The sequence below is a fragment of the Coregonus lavaretus genome, assembly GCF_964263955.1.
Source record: "Coregonus lavaretus genome assembly, chromosome: 18".
Lineage (NCBI taxonomy): Eukaryota > Metazoa > Chordata > Actinopteri > Salmoniformes > Salmonidae > Coregonus > Coregonus lavaretus.
In genome coordinates, this window is record NC_140005.1 from 20,561,125 (window position 1) to 20,584,232 (window position 23,108).

General features: G+C 42.8%; 1 protein-coding gene across 1 annotated transcript in view; it reads left to right on the forward strand.

Moving 5' to 3' along the window:
• Positions 1–23,108, forward strand: part of LOC311145495 (pleckstrin homology domain-containing family G member 3-like) — an 88,117-nt gene that overhangs the window by 42,296 nt on the left and 22,713 nt on the right. Inside the window, exons 3-11 of the mRNA XM_084181748.1 lie at positions 9,130–9,638; positions 12,436–12,536; positions 14,335–14,404; positions 14,518–14,564; positions 14,688–14,838; positions 15,246–15,377; positions 16,218–16,400; positions 16,499–16,591; positions 16,677–16,763. Of these exons, the coding sequence (XP_084037874.1) occupies positions 9,130–9,638; positions 12,436–12,536; positions 14,335–14,404; positions 14,518–14,564; positions 14,688–14,838; positions 15,246–15,377; positions 16,218–16,400; positions 16,499–16,591; positions 16,677–16,763 (1,373 nt within the window). The remainder of the gene's footprint in view (positions 1–9,129; positions 9,639–12,435; positions 12,537–14,334; positions 14,405–14,517; positions 14,565–14,687; positions 14,839–15,245; positions 15,378–16,217; positions 16,401–16,498; positions 16,592–16,676; positions 16,764–23,108) is intronic.

The following is a 23,108-nucleotide window of genomic DNA, read 5'->3' on the forward strand; positions in this document are numbered from 1 at the left end:
TACAAAAAAAGTACAAAAATGTAGGCACTCACTACTGTAAATCGCTCTGGATAAGAGTGTGTTAAATGACAAAAAGTGTCAGTGTCACGGAAAGTGTGCTTAATATTTTGTGTGTGTATTCCGGACTCTGACGTTGCTCGTTCTGATATTTCGTAACTTTTTAGATTGTGTGTATTGCTAGGTATTACTGCACTGTTGGAGCTAGAAACACAAGCATTTTGCTGCATTTGCGATAACATCTGCGTACGCCACCAATTAACTTTGATTTGACATGTCACTAATTCCAGTAGACTGTCTGAGATGGACATCATGCTCATTGTGGAGAAAATGAGGTGTTTGCTAATCGTGGAACATCTTTTATCTCAACAGTACCTTATTTGGTTCTGTACAGTATGTAGTTCACATCAATCATGTCATCATAGGCAGATAGGGTAATATGAGTTTTATGGTGTCAACCTTAGATAAATGATGGCTGAAATGGAAACATATGTAGATTACATCTGTTCTGTTCTAGACTGTCTGATTACTCATCGACCTATTAGAATGTCTCCTTCATCTCGGGCTGTGGAAATACTATACTAGTGCTCAAAGCCAGGGGCTGCTGTACTCTACATCAATTACCTGTTCTGGTCTTCCAACTAGACCTGGCTTGGCTCCATGGAAGACCCATGGACCTGGAGTTGTCATTTGTTTAAATGTTTGACACTGTTCAAAGTGGTCCAAAACATGCAGGCCTCATTCACATAGATTATACAATGTTCTTCTAGGTTGAACTATAGCTTCCCAGGGGGCCGCAGGGCTGTGAACTAACAGAAGAAGAAGTCATGCTTGTGGCATTTACATTCAGTCTGTGAAGTTTAACAGGCAGCAGCAACCAGGAATTCAAAGAATTACAATTAGGGGTTCAGAATGATTACAGCAGGAATCCCAGCTATTCTACCTAAACAACAAGGTGATTTAATAAAACAGCCCATAGTACTGTGTTCAGACATTAGCGGTTGATCTGATGTAACCCCTTGAGCATGTACCTTACTTTACAATGTGACTTATTTTTAACCTATTCCATTGTCATACTGTAACTCTTTGAAACAAAAAACATACTTTGTAGCTCTAAGTTATTCAAGTTGCAGTGTAGGCTAAAATGTACTCCAAATACTATAGTCTTTGTAACCTTGACTTGGTTAATACTTCTGTTTGACTGGATTAATGATTGTATTGAAATGGCAGCCGTGAACAGAACTTGACATAGGACTAAAACAACTTTACCAAGCCTTAATGTGACTGAGCTAAAGCTGGAGGGTTTGTGAGTTTGATTTCGTTGGTAATGCTCGGATTGATTAATATTGTTTATGTATGCTATACCTATTTTAGAAGTCTTTATTAAAAGCTGTAACGTGCAATCCATCATACAAAGAACAGAGGGGCAGCAGGGAGAGAACATGCAAATCTACTTCCAAATGTTTACAGAAAGCTTTGAATACTCTGTGTAAATGTGTTCCATGTCTCTTGGCCCCCATTGATACCCGTCTACAAATGAAGTCTGGATGGTGATGATGAGAAACCCCCTATGACAAATCAGCTGCTGCCTTTTGTTGTCAGAGCCTGTTGGTTTTCCTGTGATGGATGTGCATACTGTACATTTTACTAAATATCTCCTGCTTCAAAAGTGAAGAAATTAGTGGTGGGTTGTGACAGTCAGAAGAATGTACCCACCTGTCTGAAGATGTTATGTTTTGAAGACCTCAGCAGCGTGGTAACGTACAGTCTGTTCTGTCAAGACCAGATGTATCTAATTTAAACTAGACTTGGCATCTTCCCACACATTTCTGTGTCTGAGTAATAACAGGTCCCAGAGCAGTTATTTACCTGCATCGATTGGCTCAGCCAGGCACTGTAAATGGTCCTCTGTAGCTCAATTGGTAGAGCATGGCGCTTGTAACGCCAGGGTAGTGGGTTCGATCCCCGGGACCACCCATACGTAAAAATGTATGCACACATGACTGTAAGTCGTTTTGGATAAAAGCTTCTGCTAAATGGCATTATTATTATTATTATTATTATTATTATTATTTCCCAGCTGACTTTATCTCAGGATAATTGTTGCTATAACATGCTCAAGTATTACTGGACCTAAATTAGGTTTCTCATTGTAAACACTTTATGAGAAATGAGATCTGGTCACCACCTGTATTCAGATTAATTCAAATCGGAGTGTATGTGGTATCTAATTTCAACATCTGTAGGGAAATGTTTACTGACATCTTTGGCTTGTTTCTCGAAGTGTGGCAATGAGAGATATGAAGTGGTATCATCCAGCAGTGTGGGAGTGGAATCACAGTGGTATCACCCAGTGTGTGGGGGGGAGAATCACTGGTATCACCCAGTGTGTGTGTGTGTGTGTGTGTGTGTGTGTGTGTGTGTGTGTGTGTGTGTGTGTGTGTGTGTGTGTGTGGGGGGGGAAATCAGTGCTATCACCCAGTGTGTGGGGGGGGGTGAATTATCAGTGGTATCACCCAGTGTGGGGGTGGAATCACAGTGGTATCATCCAGTGGTGGTGGGGAGGGGAGGAATCAGTGGTATCACTCAGTGTGGGGGTGTAGTTTTAATGGCTGACAGGGCTGTGCCAGGGAAGATACTTGACTCCTATGGGATCAGTACTAAATGTTTGCAGATGCTGGAGAACAGGCACCAGGACAGACCAGACAAGACAGACCAGACCAGCCTTTTAAGTTCTGTATGTGGGGATTTCAATTGAGGTACATGAGATGAAGGCCTATGGAAAAGTCATTAGAGTTTCTCTGTTTTGCTGTTTTGTCTGTCATGGTTAATGACTGATGTACCAGAGATGGAGCTTACAGTGAGGGGAAAAAAGTTTTTGATCCCCTGCTGATTTTGTACGTTTGCCCACTGACAAAGAAATGATCAGTCTAATTTTAATGGTAGGTTTATTTGAACAGTGAGAGACAGAATAACAACAACAAAATCGAGAAAAACGCATGTCAAAAATGTTATAAATTGATTTGCATTTTTATGAGGGAAATAAGTATTTGACCCCCTCTCAATCAGAAAGATTTCTGGCTCCCAGGTGTCTTTTATACAGGTAACGAGCTGAGATTAGGAGCACACTCTTAAAGGGAGTGCTCCTAATCTCAGCTTGTTATCTGTATAAAAGACACCTGTCCACAGAAGCAATCAATCAATCAGATTCCAAACTCTCCACCATGGCCAAGACCAAAGAGCTCTCCAAGGATGTCAGGGACAAGATTGTAGACCTACACAAGGCTGGAATGGGCTACAAGACCATCGCCAAGCAGCTTGGTGAGAAGGTGACAACAGTTGGTGCGATTATTCGCAAATGGAAGAAACACAAAATAACTGTCAATCTCCCTCTGCCTGGGGCTCCATGCAAGATCTCACCTCGTGGAGTTGCAATGATCATGAGAACGGTGAGGAATCAGCCCAGAACTACACGGGAGGATCTTGTCAATGATCTCAAGGCAGCTGGGACCATAGTCACCAAAAAAACAATTGGTAACACACTATGCCGTGAAGGACTGAAATCCTGCAGCGCCCGCAAGGTCCCCCTGCTCAAGAAAGCACATATACAGTGGGGGAAAAAAGTATTTAGTCAGCCACCAATTGTACAAGTTCTCCCACTTAAAAAGATGAGAGAGGCCTGTAATTTTCATCATAGGTACACGTCAACTATGACAGACAAAATTAGGGGAAAAAATCCAGAAAATCACATTGTAGGATTTTTTATGAATTTATTTGCAAATTATGGTGGAAAATAAGTATTTGGTCAATAACAAAAGTTTCTCAATACTTTATATACCCTTTGTTGGCAATGACACAGGTCAAACGTTTTCTGTAAGTCTTCACAAGGTTTTCACACACTGTTGCTGGTATTTTGGCACATTCCTCCATGCAGATCTCCTCTAGAGCAGTGATGTTTTGGGGCTGTCGCTGGGCAACACAGACTTTCAACTCCCTCCAAAGATTTTCTATGGGGTTGAGATCTGGAGACTGGCTAGGCCACTCCAGGACCTTGAAATGCTTCTTACGAAGCCACTCCTTCGTTGCCCGGGCGGTGTGTTTGGGATCATTGTCATGCTGAAAGACCCAGCCACGTTTCATCTTCAATGCCCTTGCTGATGGAAGGAGGTTTTCACTCAAAATCTCACGATACATGGCCCCATTCATTCTTTCCTTTACACGGATCAGTCGTCCTGGTCCCTTTGCAGAAAAACAGCCCCAAAGCATGATGTTTCCACCCCCATGCTTCACAGTAGGTATGGTGTTCTTTGGATGCAACTCAGCATTCTTTGTCCTCCAAACATGACGAGTTGAGTTTTTACCAAAAAGTTCTATTTTGGTTTCATCTGACCATATGACATTCTCCCAATCCTCTTCTGGATCATCCAAATGCACTCTAGCAAACTTCAGACGGGCCTGGACATGTACTGGCTTAAGCAGGGGGACACGTCTGGCACTGCAGGATTTGAGTCCCTGGCGGCGTAGTGTGTTACTGATGGTAGGCTTTGTTACTTTGGTCCCAGCTCTCTGCAGGTCATTCACTAGGTCCCCCCGTGTGGTTCTGGGATTTTTGCTCACCGTTCTTGTGATCATTTTGACCCCACGGGGTGAGATCTTGCGTGGAGCCCCAGATCGAGGGAGATTATCAGTGGTTTTGTATGTCTTCCATTTCCTAATAATTGCTCCCACAGTTGATTTCTTCAAACCAAGCTGCTTACCTATTGCAGATTCAGTCTTCCCAGCCTGGTGCAGGAAATACAATTTTGTTTCTGGTGTCCTTTGACAGCTCTTTGGTCTTGGCCATAGTGGAGTTTGGAGTGTGACTGTTTGAGGTTGTGGACAGGTGTCTTTTATACTGATAACAAGTTCAAACAGGTGCCATTAATACAGGTAACGAGTGGAGGACAGAGGAGCCTCTTAAAGAAGAAGTTACAGGTCTGTGAGAGCCAGAAATCTTGCTTGTTTGTAGGTGACCAAATACTTATTTTCCACCATAATTTGCAAATAAATTCATTAAAAATCCTACAATGTGATTTTCTGGATCTTTTTGGCTCAATTTGTCTGTCATAGTTGACGTGTACCTATGATGAAAATTACAGGCCTCTCTCATCATTTTAAGTGGGAGAACTTGCACAATTGGTGGCTGACTAAATACTTTTTTCCCCCACTGTACATGCCCGTCTGAAGTTTGCCAATGAACATCTGAATGATTCAGAGGAGAACTGGGTGAAAGTGTTGTGGTCAGATGAGACCAAAATTGAGCTCTTTGGCATCATCTCAACTCGCCGTGTTTGGAGGAGGAGGAATGCTGCCTATGACCCCAAGAACACCATCCCCCACCGTCAAACATGGAGGTGGAAACATTATGCTTTGGGGGTGTTTTTCTGCTAAGGGGACAGGACAACTTCACTGCATCAAAGGGACGATGGACGGGGCCATGTACCGTCAAATCTTGGGTGAGAACCTCCTTCCCTCAGCCAGGGCATTGAAAATGGGTCGTGGATGGGTATTCCAGCATGACAATGACCCAAAACACACGGCCAAGGCAACAAAGGAGTGGCTCAAGAAGAAGTACATTAAGGTCCTGGAGTGGCCTAGCCAGTCTCCAGACCTTAATCCCATAGAAAATCTGTGGAGGGAGCTGAAGGTTTGACTTGCCAAACGTCAGCCTCGAAACCTTAATGACTTGGAGAAGATCTGCCAAGAGGAGTGGGACAAAATCCCTCCTGAGATGTGTGCAAACCTGGTGGCCAACTACAAGAAACGTCTGACCTCTGTGATTGCCAACAAGGGTTTTGCCACCAAGTACTAAGTCATGTTTTGCAGAGGGGTCAAATATTTATTTCCCTCATTAAAATGCAAATCAATTTATAACAGTTTTGACATGCGTTTTTCTGGATTTTGTTGTTGTTATTCTGTCTCTCACCTACCATTAAAATTATAGACTGATCATTTATTTGTCAGTGGGCAAACGTACAAAATCAGCAGGGGATCAAATACTTTTTTCCCTCACTGTATAATTCTGTGTACTTTCCTCTCTGCTAATCCTGCGTCTGACTTCCTTGTCCACAGAGGCCCAAAGAAAACTCTGCCCTGCATCACAGTTGGCTAGCTAACCTAGTGCTAACCATATCGCCAGCCCCACATGTTTACCTGGGCCTAGTTTCCCAATAGTGATGGAATGTAGGCTTACCAGTGTTTTAACAATGCATCTTTCCTACAACATGTTCCAACAATGCACTTAGCGACCGTTTTCTCTGCGTTTCCCAAAACACCACGCAATGAAAACGGTCGCTAAGTGCGTTGTTGGAACATGTTGATACTTAAATGATCGAAAATGGGAGCGCTGCTCTCGAATCAGCTTTCTCCATTCAAATATTTCCTTAACATTTATAATTATTTCACAATACTGACGATCGATCAGCTCCTATAGAGATATTACTACCTACGGCTGCTTACCCAATGCTTAACCAATAAAAATGCACTAAATCACCGATTTGGTACGTTAGGCTACACATTCATATATTGAGACAAATTAGACAGTAGCCTATAAATAGCCAAATAGAACTCAATTGATTGAATATGAAATGTATTTCAATGATTGAAATAGGCTTATAGCGTACTGTTTATTTTAATGCAGTCATCTCGGTTTTCATTTGAAGCATATTGTTCTACGTTGCTTGTTTTGTATCAATTGCAAAGACATTGACAACTTTGTATTTGTAGTCAACTTTGTTCTGAAGTTATCGGCGGTCGCAGAGACAATCACATGGTTTATCAATGTTTAGCGGAGAGCCTCTGTGTATAAAGTGACGCGGGAGGGCAAAAAAGCATCTAACGACGCACTTGGTCTGAGGCAGGCGTTAGATTATGAGCGTTTTGAAGTGCAACGTTAATGATGGTTTTTCCCAAAAAATTGCTCCCACAAAGGTTCTAACAATTAACTTTGCCTTAAGAAGCTTTCTGGAAACCTGGCCCAGGGCATTTCATTTGCATTCCTTAGCATTGCCTGCTACAACAAAGCCACTCCGTGTGTGGTTGATGAAATCGTACGGAGGATCTCAAACCAATGGAGTGTGGTATCAGGCAAAGAGTACATGCTCTTCAGTGGGTAATCGGAGTAAGGAAAGGGGGGAGGGGAAGTCGCAGTACAGTAGGTTTACGATTGCTGTTTTTGTCCCATATCATGTCTGATCTGGGTGCTAGTGCCTTAGGCCTTCATGAGTTACGTTTCCTGCCTTACCCATCCCTTACAGTATTTGGATTATGACCAATCTCACTGCCATGACTTGTCCTGATGGTGATCATCCTAACGTTGAGTGAGTCACAACATTATTTCAGAATTCTGTTTAAAAAAATATCAAGATTTTATTAGCCTAGGACAGGTAATATAATTTGCACTCCACTTGTAGAACTGAGCGCCTTTTGAGACTTCATTAGGGTTTGTTAGGAGACCGGGAGATCAGGGTGTAAGTTTGGACTGCCCTTACTCCCCAGTACCACCTCCCAGTGGTTCTAGGAAGGGAGGGGTAGGCCTTGGCGGCTGGCTCTCAGAGCAGGCGAGGTAGTAATTTTCACAGCCCAAAGTAAATGGGAAAGGAGGAGCTTCTGTCTGAACAGATACTACAGCAGAGACTCCTAGTGGTCTGGTGAGTCCAATAGCCTACTGTACTATTACTCCCTGGAAGTAGGACTATTACATGGTTTTGGAAATACTTTAAACGGCTTTTAAGAGTGGTCAAGGTCAACCCCTGCTTGCAGGCTCTTCCTTTGCTTCCTCTGAGACTTGGCATGCGTGAGTCTGGTGTTGTTGCAGACGAGCCCTACAGTGGATTGTAGAGGCTGGATTGTAGCCCAGACTGACTGTACCAGGATCCTAGGCCTGATGAGCTCACCCCTGATTCATGGAAACTGAGGTGGATGCCAGGAGGAGACTGTTCATGTAGAAACTTGTGTTTGCTCCTCACTTTGTCATACACGGTGACACAGAGTGACTCACCAGAGTTCACTGACATCCTCCAGCTGACAATGACTGTCTATACCTCTGTAGAGGGAGAGATACTTGTTTTGTTTCCTGTATCTGTTGATTCCACAAATTACTGACCAGTGACCTCAAAGATCTTTCTTCTGCAATTTCTAATAATTGTGTTCTACATTCATTATACCTAATCACCTTTGTGATACTATCCTTACTATATAGAAAGGGCCTTCTGAAGTCATTGCTGACAGCTCAAATTTCTGTCCCGCTTTCCAAGTCCAGTCAAATGGCCAACTGGCCGCGCTGCCTAGTGACAGGGCCAAGTTATTAGTTGTGGGATGTCTGCTGACGACGCATATTTTATGACTGCCTTATTGATTTCCTAAAGAATGTGTCAACACTGCTGTAGTTGGAAACTATTTCAAAGAGTACTCCATGAAATAAGTTTGTACCACCGCCATCTCTCCAAATCTCTGTCCTCACTTGGCAATATCCCTGATCTGGCTGAGTCACTGCTGTGGCCAATTAAGGGATTTGTTCTCCAGAAGGTGCAGTTTATTGGCAAGAATATATGTATTTTTAAATGATGCAAAATGGGTTTGACCTTTGACCTTCAGAATACTTTCTGAAATAAACCAGTAACTTCATATATTTGGGGAACATTCCCCGTCTGGGCAGGAAGGATGTGAAACTGAATATGGATTCAATTTCTCTTGATTTGAAAAGTAGCTCAATAAATGAGATGTGTATATATAGGACTCTGGTTTCCACTCCCCTCTTTTCTCCCAACCTGTTTCTCCCTCAGTTTTCCTTCTGTTTTTCCAAGACTTCGCCAGTACCAGTAAGGGATTTTGGAGGAAATGGCAGGGTTTTCCAGAGAATGTGGAGCGCTGTAATTGGGGCATGTCCGTATGATTTGAGAGCCCATTTTCAGTAGAGCACTCTTCCTCAGGCTGGGACGCTGAACACTGGGTTCATACTGTCATACATAGATCATCGGAGTACAGTTTTTGATTCAATGGATCTCAAATGTAGTGGAATGTCCCAATTTAACAATCTATGTTTCTGCCCATGTGCCCTGAGACTCAATTCTCTCTCACTCTCCTCTCTATCAGAATCTCCTCGGTTGTACTCTGCCCTCTCCATCAGTAGTGGCCATGAGCGACAAGACGGCTACAGCCGGCTCTGTGCTGACCCCTCAGCGGGAGAGGCTGAGCGTCCAGTGAGCCTAGTGTCCACTCTGTCCTCAGTCTCCTCCCGGGACAGCCACAGCCTCTACGGCAGTACCACAGCCCTCCCCTCCACACTACCTCCCCCCAGTGGAGAGGACATTGACCTGGAGCTCAGCCCTACAGAGGGAGCCAGGGTGCAGCCACAGACCAAGACGCAGGGCCTCAGCCAGGGGGGGACCAGAGACCAGTGGCTGGACCACAGTCAGACCAGGTCCCAGCGCAACAACAACGCCACCACCAACAGGAGGACTAGTGCACCTCAGACCCCAACCTCACCCTTCGCCACTGAAGTTATGGCGCCCAACCCTAAGCTCAGCTACGTGGACCGTGTGGTCATGGAGATCATTGAGACGGAGCGCATGTATGTCAGGGACCTTCGCAGCATCGTGGAGGTGAGTCGCCATTCAGTTCTGGTTATTAGGACTTGATCTTAATCTATGCAATGCAATCTTTTCACTATAGGCCATATGATAGTGTCATTTAATAGATATTTTCAGTGTTTCTCTTAGAATGGTATGTAGTTATGACTTAATGTCTGTACCTCCTTATATGGAGGTGATTTACTGGAGTTGGCCAGTAATGAGACAGAAAGGAATGTGCTTCACAGGTTTAGAGAGCAAATAAGGTTCTCCATTTTCCAAGTGACTGCTTGCCTTGTAGGCACAAATGTGTCTGGTACCTATAACATATTCTAGGGTTGATTGTTTTACCAGGATCTACTTTGATTTCCTGTTATTTGTAAGATGTGGTGAGACAAATGTTCCCTGTATTTTGTAACTCACAATAGCAGTTACTCTTGCATTTATTTTCCAAAGGACATTTTCATAATCAGATAGAAAATACCATAGTATTTATAGCGTGTAAGACGAGCGGATTAAAATTGTAGAGTAGCTGATATGTGGTTACATTTACGTTTTAGTCATTTAGCAGACACTCCATACTGTATGTATGCAGGCTAATGCTTTATATATGTTTACTGTGAAAGCATACAGAGCTGAGACTGGGATCTCACGCTCTTCTCACATATTTAGTTCTAAAGCAAAATCAGGGCCAGGACACACTCTTTCAACGCAGAAACCTCTCCCCTGATGATCTTGGTCAGAGATGTGAACGGCTGCTCCTGATTTCATCTTCTGGTTGTGGGAAATGGGACAGAGCTGATTCTTCCACTCTGCAATCAAGTCAACTGGTCTCTTATCATGGCTGTTGCCTTTGTAGTCTGAAAACCACTACCAACTGTGCAGATTGATCAGCCTCACCTATTGCACCCTTCAGGTTGGGGAATAATGATCCTCTTTGGATGAGTACTGACAGGAGCGTAAGTCCTGTTGAGTACATGTTATAATGTCTTTAACACATGAAGCAGACAGGTCAGAGGTAGTGTGTTACTGGCACTCCTCACCTTGTCTCTATGTCTGACTGTGCTGCTGGCGCCTTCCCTATGTGTTGAAGGGAGATCTGCCCTGACCGAGCCCTCGCTACAGCATCCGCCAGAGTAATGACACAGTCCTGCTCCCCAGACACTCCCACACTTCCACTGGACTTCCATCTTTTCCGTGAGTCCTGCCTAGCTGCCTGCTGCACTGTGACCCAAACTAGGATATGGAGCCCTCTGGCCCCTAGCAGGCAACGGCCAACAAAAACACAGCCATCACAATGCCAACTGAAGAAACATAGCAGAGTAGCAACAGTTTTTTCCACATTCTGTTGCGGTGGGGAAAAGCTGGCCCATTTTTCAAAAACGATTTGAACAAAATCTACAATTCTCTCAACCTCTCCAATCTAAATGCAGCATTTCAATTACTTGCTCTGCAGTAGCATCTTGTGCGAAGTTACAGTACCAGGGATGTTGAACTTGGCACTTCAGTGATGTATTTGATGCATCTGTTTTGGTTTTGTCCTGCTACTGTCACTTATGATGTTGACAGCTGTTAGTGTCTGCTCTACACTAATAATAATAATAATAATAATAATAATATGCCATTTAGCAGACGCTTTTATCCAAAGCGACTTACAGTCATGCGTGCATACATTTTTGTGTATGGGTGGTCCCGGGGATCGAACCCACTACCTTGGCGTTACAAGCGCCGTGCTCTACCAGCTGAGCTACAGAGGACTACACCATAAACTATCCAGGAACATGCCTCTCCACACAACATAATGAAAGCCGGAACCTCTTAATCTCAGCTCTAAGAACAGTTGTGTGACACAGGTGGACTCACACCTCCACTTCCGCCTCAACAGATGTCCTGAAATGCTGAGGGTCAATATCTCTGTTTGGACTACTGCTAGGTTCCATAGCCTTCTTCCCATACATTTCTCACAAGGCCATCTTTGTCACTTGACTGCCCAGAAGTCTTGCAACCCTTTTAAATGCCTCTTCCCCTCCCATCCCCTAGAGGGCATTACCCTTTATGGGTTACCCACCCATAACCACAAGCCTAGACCTAACCTTGTGCTGAAGGTCTAATAGGAGGCTGTACATACAGCTAACTGCCAAAATAAAGGAAACGCCAACATAGTGTCTTAAAAGGGCGTTGGGGCCCCAGAACAGCCTCAATGCACCTTGGCATAGATTCTACAAATGTCTGGAACTCTATAGAGGAATGCGAAACATTCTTGTGTGTGAAGACTCTACTTTACTCTGCACTGATGGGGTGTGTGCACACGTGTTTGTATGTACAAACGTGTGTAATTAGGTGAGAGGAGCAACATCAGACATTCCTGGAATATATGGCTACTGTGCCTCTGTTTTTAGTTGATATTGTCTACTTCAGAGTAGTCCTGCAGCCTGATGGGAGAGGGGTCATGGGAGGAGAACACTGTGTGCTGGTCTGAGAGACTGGTTTTTACAGAGCTACAGCCCTCCCAGTAACAAGGAATACATCCTTAAAATGACAATTGAACCACTTAGGTTTGAACACACTGATCCTGAGTCATACCGTTTTGTTGTAATGGACAGCAGATAAAGACCTCCTCCTATGTGGTCTTTTTTAGCCTGCGAACAGGATTTGCAATAAATTGAAACAACATTGAAGCGGAATCCACCAAGGAGCCAACAGTTTGAGCATGTTCAACTTTCTCTATACATAAGCTCCCTCTACTGCAAAGAATCTGAAATTGCAGTTTAGACGGAAAACACACACACACTCCAGGATGTTTGGTTCTTCAGTGTTATTGTTTCTCTAGGATTACCTGGCTCACATCATAGACCTGGACAACCTTCCCATTCGACCAGACCAGGTTTCTTCCCTGTTTGGAAATATAGAGGACATATATGAGTTCAACAGGTAAGCTGCAAATGTAATTACGTGTTTTCTTTTTACATACAGTCTTCACAAAAACAACTCAACCTAACACAAACATTTGAGCAGACATTGGGAAGACATATTGACCTTTTAGTGGAATGCTGTTTTGACAAAGATTCAAAGGCTTCCTGGCAGGACATATGTTTTATGGCTGTGTTGGAGAGTTTGTCCTCAAAACAGATTTAGACGGATAAAGAAAAAATGACTTACCAACACCAAACGCAGATTGGCCTAGAACAAACAACACAGCAGATTGGGATCAGTAAAGAATTAGACAAATTACAATATGGCTGTAAGTGTCAACTCTGCTGTTATCAGGACCATCACCTGCTCTGTGCGCCCATTTGGATGTTTAGATGGACAATATATGAAGGGGTTGTGCAGCATATGCTCACCAAGCCTCATGCCAAAAGAGAAGAAATAAACATCCTTATCCTTTCACAGTAAGGCTCCTCCCACAGGATTCCCAATGAGGGCGTAATGCCATAGAAACCAAATGGTTGAAAATAATGGTTCTGGTGCATTTATAATGAGATTTATATCAGTATAGACTACTAAAATAGAGGTTTTGATTAGTGATTGTTACATCTAAAGCAGGGGGAGTTTTCATGTACATCCCTCTGGCTCTCCTACAGTGTCAATGTTACACTGAAGTGGGGAGTTTGCTTTTGTTTTAGAAAGTAAATCAAGTGCGTCTGTTAGACTGGATTATTAAGATTTATTTTCTGAACCAGACATGGCTGCTGCATCCTGGGGATGCATGCCATTGCCAGCGTTACACTTCCCATCATCTCGGCTAAACGCTGCAACGGAGTCGTGCCAATTAGCAGGAAGTGCCCAGGGGGAGCTGATGCGCAAGAGGCAAGCATACGTTTAAAGCACTGGGTTGAAACATGTGCAACACTGATGCACTCTTCCCAGGTGATGGAGGACATATTCATTCAAGCAGAAACTGTATGAACCTCTGAGGAGACATGAAATGGTATTCTCTGTTGTCATTGTATTGTAGACTGAAGGTCTCATGCAGCAGACAGTTATACAGTTCATTGTCATACACAGGGTTTTCAGACAGTCCTAGACTTGTCATTCTTTTTAGAGATGTGTGTGACTGACTAGTGACTGCCTCTGAGTCATGTTGTTATTAAAGCTACAGTACTGCTCCCGTTTCAGGGTCAGGTTCACTGTAAAGGTCATCACACTGAACTCTGCTTGTACCCCTGAAACAGACACCATGTTTCCCTGCCACTATAGGCCACATATTGGCTTGATGAAAGAATGTCTTGGAACATGTTCATGATTTGTCAAGCAAATGTTTGTCTTCAGGCAAAAATAAACCTCAAACAAAAAAGTATAAAGACATACCATTGTACACTGAGCATATTGCTATGTTGTTCCTTTATTTCGTCAGCCCATGTAGCTGAAGGGTGTTTGTTGTAAGTTATGGAAAGTGTTTGATTTTCTTTGATTGGGCTTGTGTGTGTGTTTTATACTCATTATGTTTTGGCGTGGTGACCCCTCTCTCCTTGTGTCCACTCTGCTGTGGGAAACCTGACCCTGTGGAGTCTGGACAGAATGAGGTTAACCAGAACAAACGCATTCAGCCATGCATATTCTATTGAGTTGGGTGTCACCACAGGCAAAACATAAACATGTTGTTTTCATACCTGACATAGTACCTGAATGTAGTTTACACTGAATGTATCTTCTTGCTGTCTCTGACCTAGACCTTATTCCAGTTTTGCAGGTGTCTGTATAGTTGATTTTCTGTCTTGCTCCACAGTGAGCTGCTGCACTCTCTGGACATGTGTGAGAATGACCCGGTTGCTGTGGCCAGATGCTTCGTAGACAAGGTGAGAGGAGGCCACTCACACAGACTGAATTGATACCTATCATCAGGAAGCTGGACAGGCTAGAGTGTTATTGATCTGGTTTTGTGTTTTTCCCTCCCTTTGCTATTTTATAGAGTGATGATTTTGAAATCTACACACAGTACTGCACAAACTACCCCAAGTAAGTTGAAGAATGTAAAGGTTTTCTGGAACCTTTGGGTGATAATATGGACATGTTTAGAATCTGTAACCTTAAATAACAATGAAAGTCATATGATACGATCCATTGGCTTGTATTCTCTAGCTCTGTGGGTGCACTGACCGACTGCATGAGGAGTAAGACTCTGGCCAAGTTCTTCAGGGATCGCCAGGCCTCCCTCAAGCGTTCTCTCCCCCTGGGGTCCTACCTTCTCAAACCCGTCCAGAGGATCCTCAAATACCACTTGCTGCTGCAGGTGCACTGGTTCTCACTACATACTACCTTTACTATGGGTGGGCCTCCTGTAGCTCAGTTGGTAGAGCATGGCGCTTGCAACGCCAAGGTTGTGGGTTCGATTCCCACGGGGGGGGCAGTATGAAAAATGTATGCACTCACTAACTGTAAGTCGCTCTGGAAAAGAGCGTCTGCTAAATTACTAAAATGTAAAATGTAGAGATGGTCTAAGTAAACTGTATAGAATTGTCCTACTGCAATTGCAGGTTGATTGTGGGGTCCCTTGACAGGAGGCCAGTTCATTTTTTTAACCTGGCAAGACAATGGCAATGGTAGAGCATTGTATAGCATATAACAACACATTCAACCTCATTCCAGAGGTCTTGACTCATGCTCTGGCTGTTTGCCCCCCCCCCCTCTCTCTGACAGGAGATCGCCAAACACTTTGACCCTGAGGAGGAGGGCTATGAGGTGGTGCAGGAGGCCATCGATACCATGACCGGGGTGGCCTGGTACATCAATGACATGAAGAGGAAACACGAGCACGCTGTCAGGCTGCAGGTCAGTATGGCTACTCTCAGGGAGAGGTGAATGGAATTTGACCCACTCCTTTCCACCTACCACTATTGTGTTACACCTGCATAATTCTATAGTGTAGCAATGATGATATCTAATTGAGGTAATTTTGTAGGTGATTGTTTCTCTATAAGTTAATGAAGTGTAGATACTCTTGGTCTGCTCATAGCTCAATCATGGCCATAGCTTTATTATGGTGTTACACTGTGTTGCTGGAGGTTGTGTTGACGGGGATATCCTGTTAGTCACCCAGCCTCTGAACTGTTCCAGGTTGCTCTCCTGCTGCTCCCACAGTAACTCCCTGACTGACTGAGTTTACTGTACTGTGTGGAGAGAGGCCATTCCATTTAGTTGCACAGTCTTTGTTGTTCCAATAAAGCAGCACGTTAACTTCCATAATCAACCTTAAGACATTAGCTGAAGCCTAAATCTTTAGAAAGAAATTGGACAAACCTGCTCAGTGTGGTATTGATCAGTAAACCTCCGAGGTGGCTCAAAGCTCCATGTCTCCCCAAACTCTGTTTAAATGCTATTTAGAGTCTGGTCAGGGATTTGGGGCCTTGTAGGGACTCAATAAATCTACCACAGGGCCACCATGTCTGCTGGGTTTTCTATTTGTTTCAATTTATGCCTTTGATTGGATGGTGAGTTCACTGCCCATGGGTTCCTGGCCTCTGTTTTCTGTTGTCACATGAAAAAATACTGTTCTCTTCGGACATTGTACCCCTTGTGCATGCTTTCATGTACAGTTTTTTCAGTGTAGTGTACCCAGACTATGTTTAGGAGACCTAGATACAATCAGGGGTGTTTGTGTCGTGTGTGCAGGAAATCCAGTCTCTCCTGATCAACTGGAAGGGTCCTGACCTCACTACATATGGAGAGCTGGTGCTGGAGGGAACCTTCCAGGTCCAACGTGCCAAGAATACCAGGACGCTGTTCCTCTTTGACAAGATGCTCCTCCTCACCAAGAAGAGAGGAGAGCATTACGTCTACAAGACACACATCTCGGTACGGAACAAAAAGTAGAGGAACTTAACCCAAATGCCATGAGCTTGCTGTGTTAGGTTGGTTTAACGTTTGAGTAACGTTGCTCCGTGTGGTTTCAGTGCTCAACCCTGATGCTGCTTGACAGCGCCAAGGACCCCCTGCACTTCAGTGTGATTCACTTCAAGCATCCCAAGCAGCCTCACACTGTGCAGGTGAGTGTGGATCATAAGCCTGTCCTCTCTTGTAATAAGAGTAGTTCTGTATGAGCTCAGTATAATTGCCAAGTGTCTGTTTCAGGCCAAGACTGTAGAGGAGAAGCGCCTCTGGGCTCATCATATCAAGAGGCTGATTCTAGAGAACCACCACACCATCGTCCCACAGAAGGTAAACCTAGCAACAGGGGTTTAACTCCGCTCCTGTCAAGTAGCCCACAGTCTTACACCCTCCCACTCTCATCCCCCACTCAAATAAATTACTCTGGCTTGTGGGTGAACATGTAAATGAAGGTTGTGTGTGAGGGTGGCACCCGTACCATTCAACAAAAGTTCAAAAATACATTTTCTCCTTCACTTTAAGTATAATTTACTTTTTTCTAATGTAACTTCTTACTCACAAACTGCGTCCCAAAGGCAAGAGAAATCCGAATGACAACTCCGCACCAGGCCTACCTACCGACTTGGACAAACGTTGCATCATGATTGTCTCAGAACTCAAAGGGACAATAGACGCTGTTATGGCCCCAATATCAGCTACTCTCGATACCGTTGCAAAACCATGTCCAACAGATAATGGATGTTGAACAAAATCTGTCGGGCTACAGTGACAGAATTGTTGCCCTGGAAGAAAGGTGCACATCGCTGGAGAATAAAAACTAGCCCCTCACCGAAACCATAGACAGTCTAGAATTTTTCACGCCATTCAAATATATGAATCACAAATATTGAAGAAAATTCAGAAGGATCTAATGTCTGAATTTTTCACAGAGGACCTGGGGCAAGAAGTTTCCCCTCACTACCAGTTTTAGACCGGGCACGAACGCTAAGCCAAGGCCGATGTCACGTTCTGATTTTCTCTTCAGACAAAAGGAATTCTTGTTCTTTAGACATCCTTTTGAGGTTTGGCCTAGTTATTTTCTGTGAAATATAACATCACAACTGATGGAGGCATCTGATAATTCAAATTAACTGTCATTAATTAATGACTAATCACTCTACCAACACAAAAGGTGGTGCCTCAGTGAGGCTTACCTCGTGGAACGTCAAAGGGCTAAACGGACGAATCAAGAGATCCAAAGTATTCTCCCATCTTAAACATCAACCGACAGATATAGCTTTTTTGCAAGAGACCCACCTGCGAATTACAGACCAGGTTAGACTCCGTAGCACATGGGTGGGTCAGTTTTTTTTCTCCTTCAAATTTCAACACTAGGGCCAGAGGGGCTGCCATTCTTATTCATAAGAATGGCAGCCCCTCTGTAGCTCAGCTGGTAGAGCACGGCGCTTGTAACGCCAAGGTAGTGGGTTCAATCCCCGGGACCACCCATACGTAAAAATGTATGCACGCATGACTGTAAGTCGCTTTGGATAAAAGCGTCTGCTAAATGGCATATTATTATATTATTATTATTATAAGAAGATACACTTCGTTCCGTCAGACGTCGTAGCAGATTCAAAAGGAAGATGCGTTAATGTAACCGGTACACTTTGTGAAACACCTGTGGTGTTGCTGAATGTTTACGCTCCCAACTGGGACGATGTAATCTTCGCTAACAATCTCTTATCCACTTGGACACTCACTATTTGATCTTCGGAAGAGATATTAGCAGTCATAGATACAACATTAGATCGCTCACATCCTAGAACCCATCACAGTCAATGATGTCAAAAGCTTTCTCCCCATTTATGCAACGGAATGGTTGCACCGAACCCTGGAGATTACAAACCCTCTTGCCAAGGAGTTTAATATTTTTTTTTTATCATGTCCACCACACCTTCTCCCGTATAATTACTTTTTCATTGATGGCACACTCATGTCAGCAGTTGACTCATGCGAATACTTACAGTGGGGGAAAAAAGTATTTAGTCAGCCACCAATTGTGCAAGTTCTCCCACTTAAAAAGATGAGAGATGCCTGTAATTGTCATCATAGGTACACGTCAACTATGACAGACAAACTGAGAAAAAAAAATCCAGAAAATCACATTGTAGGATTTTTAATGAATTTATTTGCAAATGATGGTGAAAAATAAGTATTTGGTCACCTACAAACAAGCAAGATTTCTGGCTCTCACAGACCTGTAACTTCTTCTTTAAGAGGCTCCTCTGTCCTCCACTCGTTACCTGTATTAATGGCACCTGTTTGAACTTGTTATCAGTATAAAAGACACCTGTACACAACCTCAAACAGTCACACTCCAAACTCCACTATGGCCAAGACCAAAGAGCTGTCAAAGGACACCAGAAACAAAATTGTAGACCTGCACCAGGCTGGGAAGACTGAATCTGCAATAGGTAAGCAGCTTGGTTTGAAGAAATCAACTGTGGGAGCAATTATTAGGAAATGGAAGACATAAAAGACCACTGATAATCTCCCTCATCTGGGGCTCCACGCAAGATCTCACCCCGTGGGGTCAAAATGATCACAAGAACGGTGAGCAAAAATCGCAGAACCACACGGGGGGACCTAGTGAATGACCTGCAGAGAGCTGGGACCAAAGTAACAAAGCCTACCATCAGTAACACACTACGCCGCCAGGGACTCAAATCCTGCAGTGCCAGACGTGTCCCCCTGCTTAAGCCAGTACATGTCCAGGCCCGTCTGAAGTTTGCTAGAGTGCATTTGGATGATCCAGAAGAGGATTGGGAGAATGTCATATGGTCAGATGAAACCAAAATATAACTTTTTGGTAAAAACTCAACTCGTCGTGTTTGGAGGACAAAGAATGCTGAGTTGCATCCAAAGAACACCATACCTACTGTGAAGCATGGGGGTGGAAACATCATGCTTTGGGGCTGTTTTTCTGCAAAGGGACCAGGACGACTGATCCGTGTAAAGGAAAGAATGAATGGGGCCATGTATCGTGAGATTTTGAGTGAAAACCTCCTTCCATCAGCAAAGGCATTGAAGATGAAACGTGGCTGGGTCTTTCAGCATGACAATGATCCCAAACACACTGCCCGGGCAACGAAGGAGTGGCTTCATAAGAAGCATTTCAAGGTCCTGGAGTGGCCTAGCCAGTCTCCAGATCTCAACCCCATAGAAAATCTTTGGAAGGAGTTGAAAGTCCGTGTTGCCCAGCGACAGCCCCAAAACATCACTGCTCTAGAGGAGATCTGCATGGAGGAATGGGCCAAAATACCAGCAACAGTGTGTGAAAACCTTGTGAAGACTTACAGAAAACGTTTGACCTGTGTCATTGCCAACAAAGGGTATATAACAAAGTATTGAGAAACTTTTGTTATTGACCAAATACTTATTTTCCACCATAATTTGCAAATAAATTCATAAAAAACCTACAATGTGATTTTCTGGATTTCTTTTTCTCATTTTGTCTGTCATAGTTGACGTGTACCTATGATGAAAATTACAGGCCTCTCTCATCTTTTTAAGTGGGAGAACTTGCACAATTGGTGGCTGACTAAATAATTTTTTTCCCCACTGTAGCTATTGTCATTTCGGACCATGCACCTCTACTTTTGGATATAAACTTTTCACTATGTCAAAAGGATCGACCACTTCGAGACTCCCTACTTTCTGATGAAACGTTCTGTACCTTAATTTCAACATCTATTTACTCATTTCTTGAAACAAACAAGCCAGACTCTGTTTCTTACTCTTTTCTCAGAGGCCAAATTATTTAATATTCTGCCACTCTTAATAAAGCACAAAGATCTCTAATGGAGATCACCACATATATGACCACATATTTTGGACCTAGATCACCAATATGCTATGAACACAGATCCTCAGCTATACAAAAAGCGACTAGATCTTCACGCATAATTTGATCTATTGGCTACATCCAAAGCTGAAAAGCTGTTACAGTCTAAACTTTCTTTCTATGAGTATGGTGACAAAGCCAGTCGACAATTAGCCCATCAGATAGAACGCAATGTAGCTTCTCGTTTGATTCCACATATAAAAGATGCCCATGGTACTTTGTTGTCGACCCATTCCAATATCAACAAAACCTTTGGTATTCTATTAATCTCTTTACACATCTAAATCCCCAACTGACTGCCTCTAAATGGACTCCTTCTTGGCAAACTTAAATGCCCCTACAATCAGCTCATCTGATGCAAAACATTTAGATACACCCCTCCAATTGCAAGAATAACTAGAATTGTTTTGGTCAATGCAGAGTAGCAAAGCTCCGGGACCGGACGGCTACCCCAGAAATTTACAAAACATTATCTGATAAACTTGCTCCCTTTTTTGTAGGTGGTTAGTGATTCCTTAGCAAATGGTTCCCTGCCACCTATTCAAGCTTCTATATCGCTTATACTTTTAATTTATTTTCTATTTATTTAACCTTTATTTTGACAGGGAAGACCTATTGAGACCTAGGTCTCTTTTCCAAATGTGCCCTGTATAATACAATATAAAAATACACATTTTATTTTAAAATAGTCATAGTAAGCACAAAAAAACATCACAAATCAACCAGAAAAACAGTTACATTCCTCCTCAAATAAGTTCCCAATTAATACTTTAAATTGCCCGAACGGCACCAGAACATCAAGATAAATTTATTTTATTGAATTTTGTTCCAGCAATACGGTGCATTAAAACTAAAAGCAGATTTACCTAGCTCTGTGGAGACCCTAGAAACCTTGAGTTAACCAATCCCGTGAAGGGGTTAGGCAGGTGTCTATACTTCAACAGCAAAATTAAATAAGATGGAAGTTTATGAAGTAGGGCCTTGTAAACAAAAATGACTAATGTAGAGATTGACGGGTCTTTAGCAAAGTCCAGCCAACCTTTTGATACAAGATACAGTGATGAGTATCAAAACTGTCGCCTGTAACAAAATGAAGGGCACTGTGGATGGCATCCAAAGGTTTAAGAGTAGTAGCAGCTGCACTTTGATAAGTAATATCACCATAATCAAGAAAGGATAAAGGTTGACTGAATAATCTGCTTCCTACTGCTTAGAGAAACACACAATCTGTTTCTGTAGAAAAAGCAAACTTTAAATCTAAGCTTCTTAATCAGCTCACCTATGTTTTTTAAAATGTCAAATCCACATCAATCCAAATGCCTAAGTATTTATATGCGGGATCACGTTCGATTGGAGAACCATCTGAGTGAACATGTAATTCATCTGCAACGTTCTTATGAGAGTTTAAAAACATGAATTTCGTTTTGTCCATATTAAGCACAAGTTTTAAATCAGCAAATGATTCCTGTATAGCTATAAAATCTGACTCGTTTTGACACAGCCAGATCAACAGTCTGGGCAATAACATGCATAATATTATCCTCCGCATATAGATTAAGTTAAAAAAATTTAACAAATTGACCAATTGCTTAAATAAATACTGACGAGAACAGGTCCCAAAATTGACCCCTGTGGTACGCTTCAAGAAATTCAGACTTAACCCCATCAATCTCGATGGCCTGAGTTCTGTCACTAAGCTAATCATGAAATCTTAAATAGGCGTCAGAGCTCAGGTCTATCGAGGACAACTTATTCAATAAAATAGCATGATCAACAGTATCAAAAGCTTTTGACAGGTCCACAAACAAAGCAGCACATTTCATTTTAGTGTCTAAAGCATTGACAAGATCATTAACAACTAAAGTTGTTGCTGTAATAGTACTATGCCCAGGCCTAAACCCTGATTTGGTTTACATTCAAAATACATTTCTCAGATAAAAAAAGAGCAAAGTTGTACATTTACCAAGGATTTAAGAATGTTCGCTAGACAAGGAAGCCTTGTAATAAGGCAATAATTAATTAAGATCACTACGATCCCCACCCTTATGGCATGGCAGTACGAGGTGATTTCCATACTTTTTAAATATTTCCTGAAAACAATGTTAAATAACAACAAAAAATATTTTGCCAACAATGATGGGCGACGCACACTTAAGCAGACCAGGTTACAATTGGTCGGCTCCTGTGGATTTCTTGTCTATTGCTAGCAAAGCATCCAGGACTTCTTTTTCAGTAAATGGCCTAAAAGAAAAGCTTCGACTATCACTTCTCTGATCAATCAGCAAATTTCCCCTATCAGCATCCAGCCCAATATCATTGTGAATAGGCTTAGAAGTTCTTTCAAAGAGAGCCCGCTGATTTAAATGCATCAATTATGGTTATTTTCTTTTTGTAATGAGGCAAGTGTCTGAATTTGTTGTGGCAGAGAGGAGGAAGTAGAACCCTTCAGGGATTTGACAGTTTTCCAGAATTTAGACGGGTTACAATCTGAAAGAGCAGTTACGTAAAAATCAGATTTAGCTTTTTAGATTATATTTTACACAATGATTCCTCAGTTGCTTAAAAGCTTACCAATCTGGGCCTAAGCCTGTGTTCCTTGCCTTGACCCAAGCATCATCTCTTTTATGAATGACTTCTGATAATTCCGGAGTGTACCAGGCATTCGATCTACCTTTAACCCTTAATTTTTTGAAGGGAGCATGATTATCCATAATAGTATTGAAGACATCTACAAAGAGGCGCAAAGCTAAATCCGGTTCAGGGATAGCTGAAATAAAATCCAGGTCACT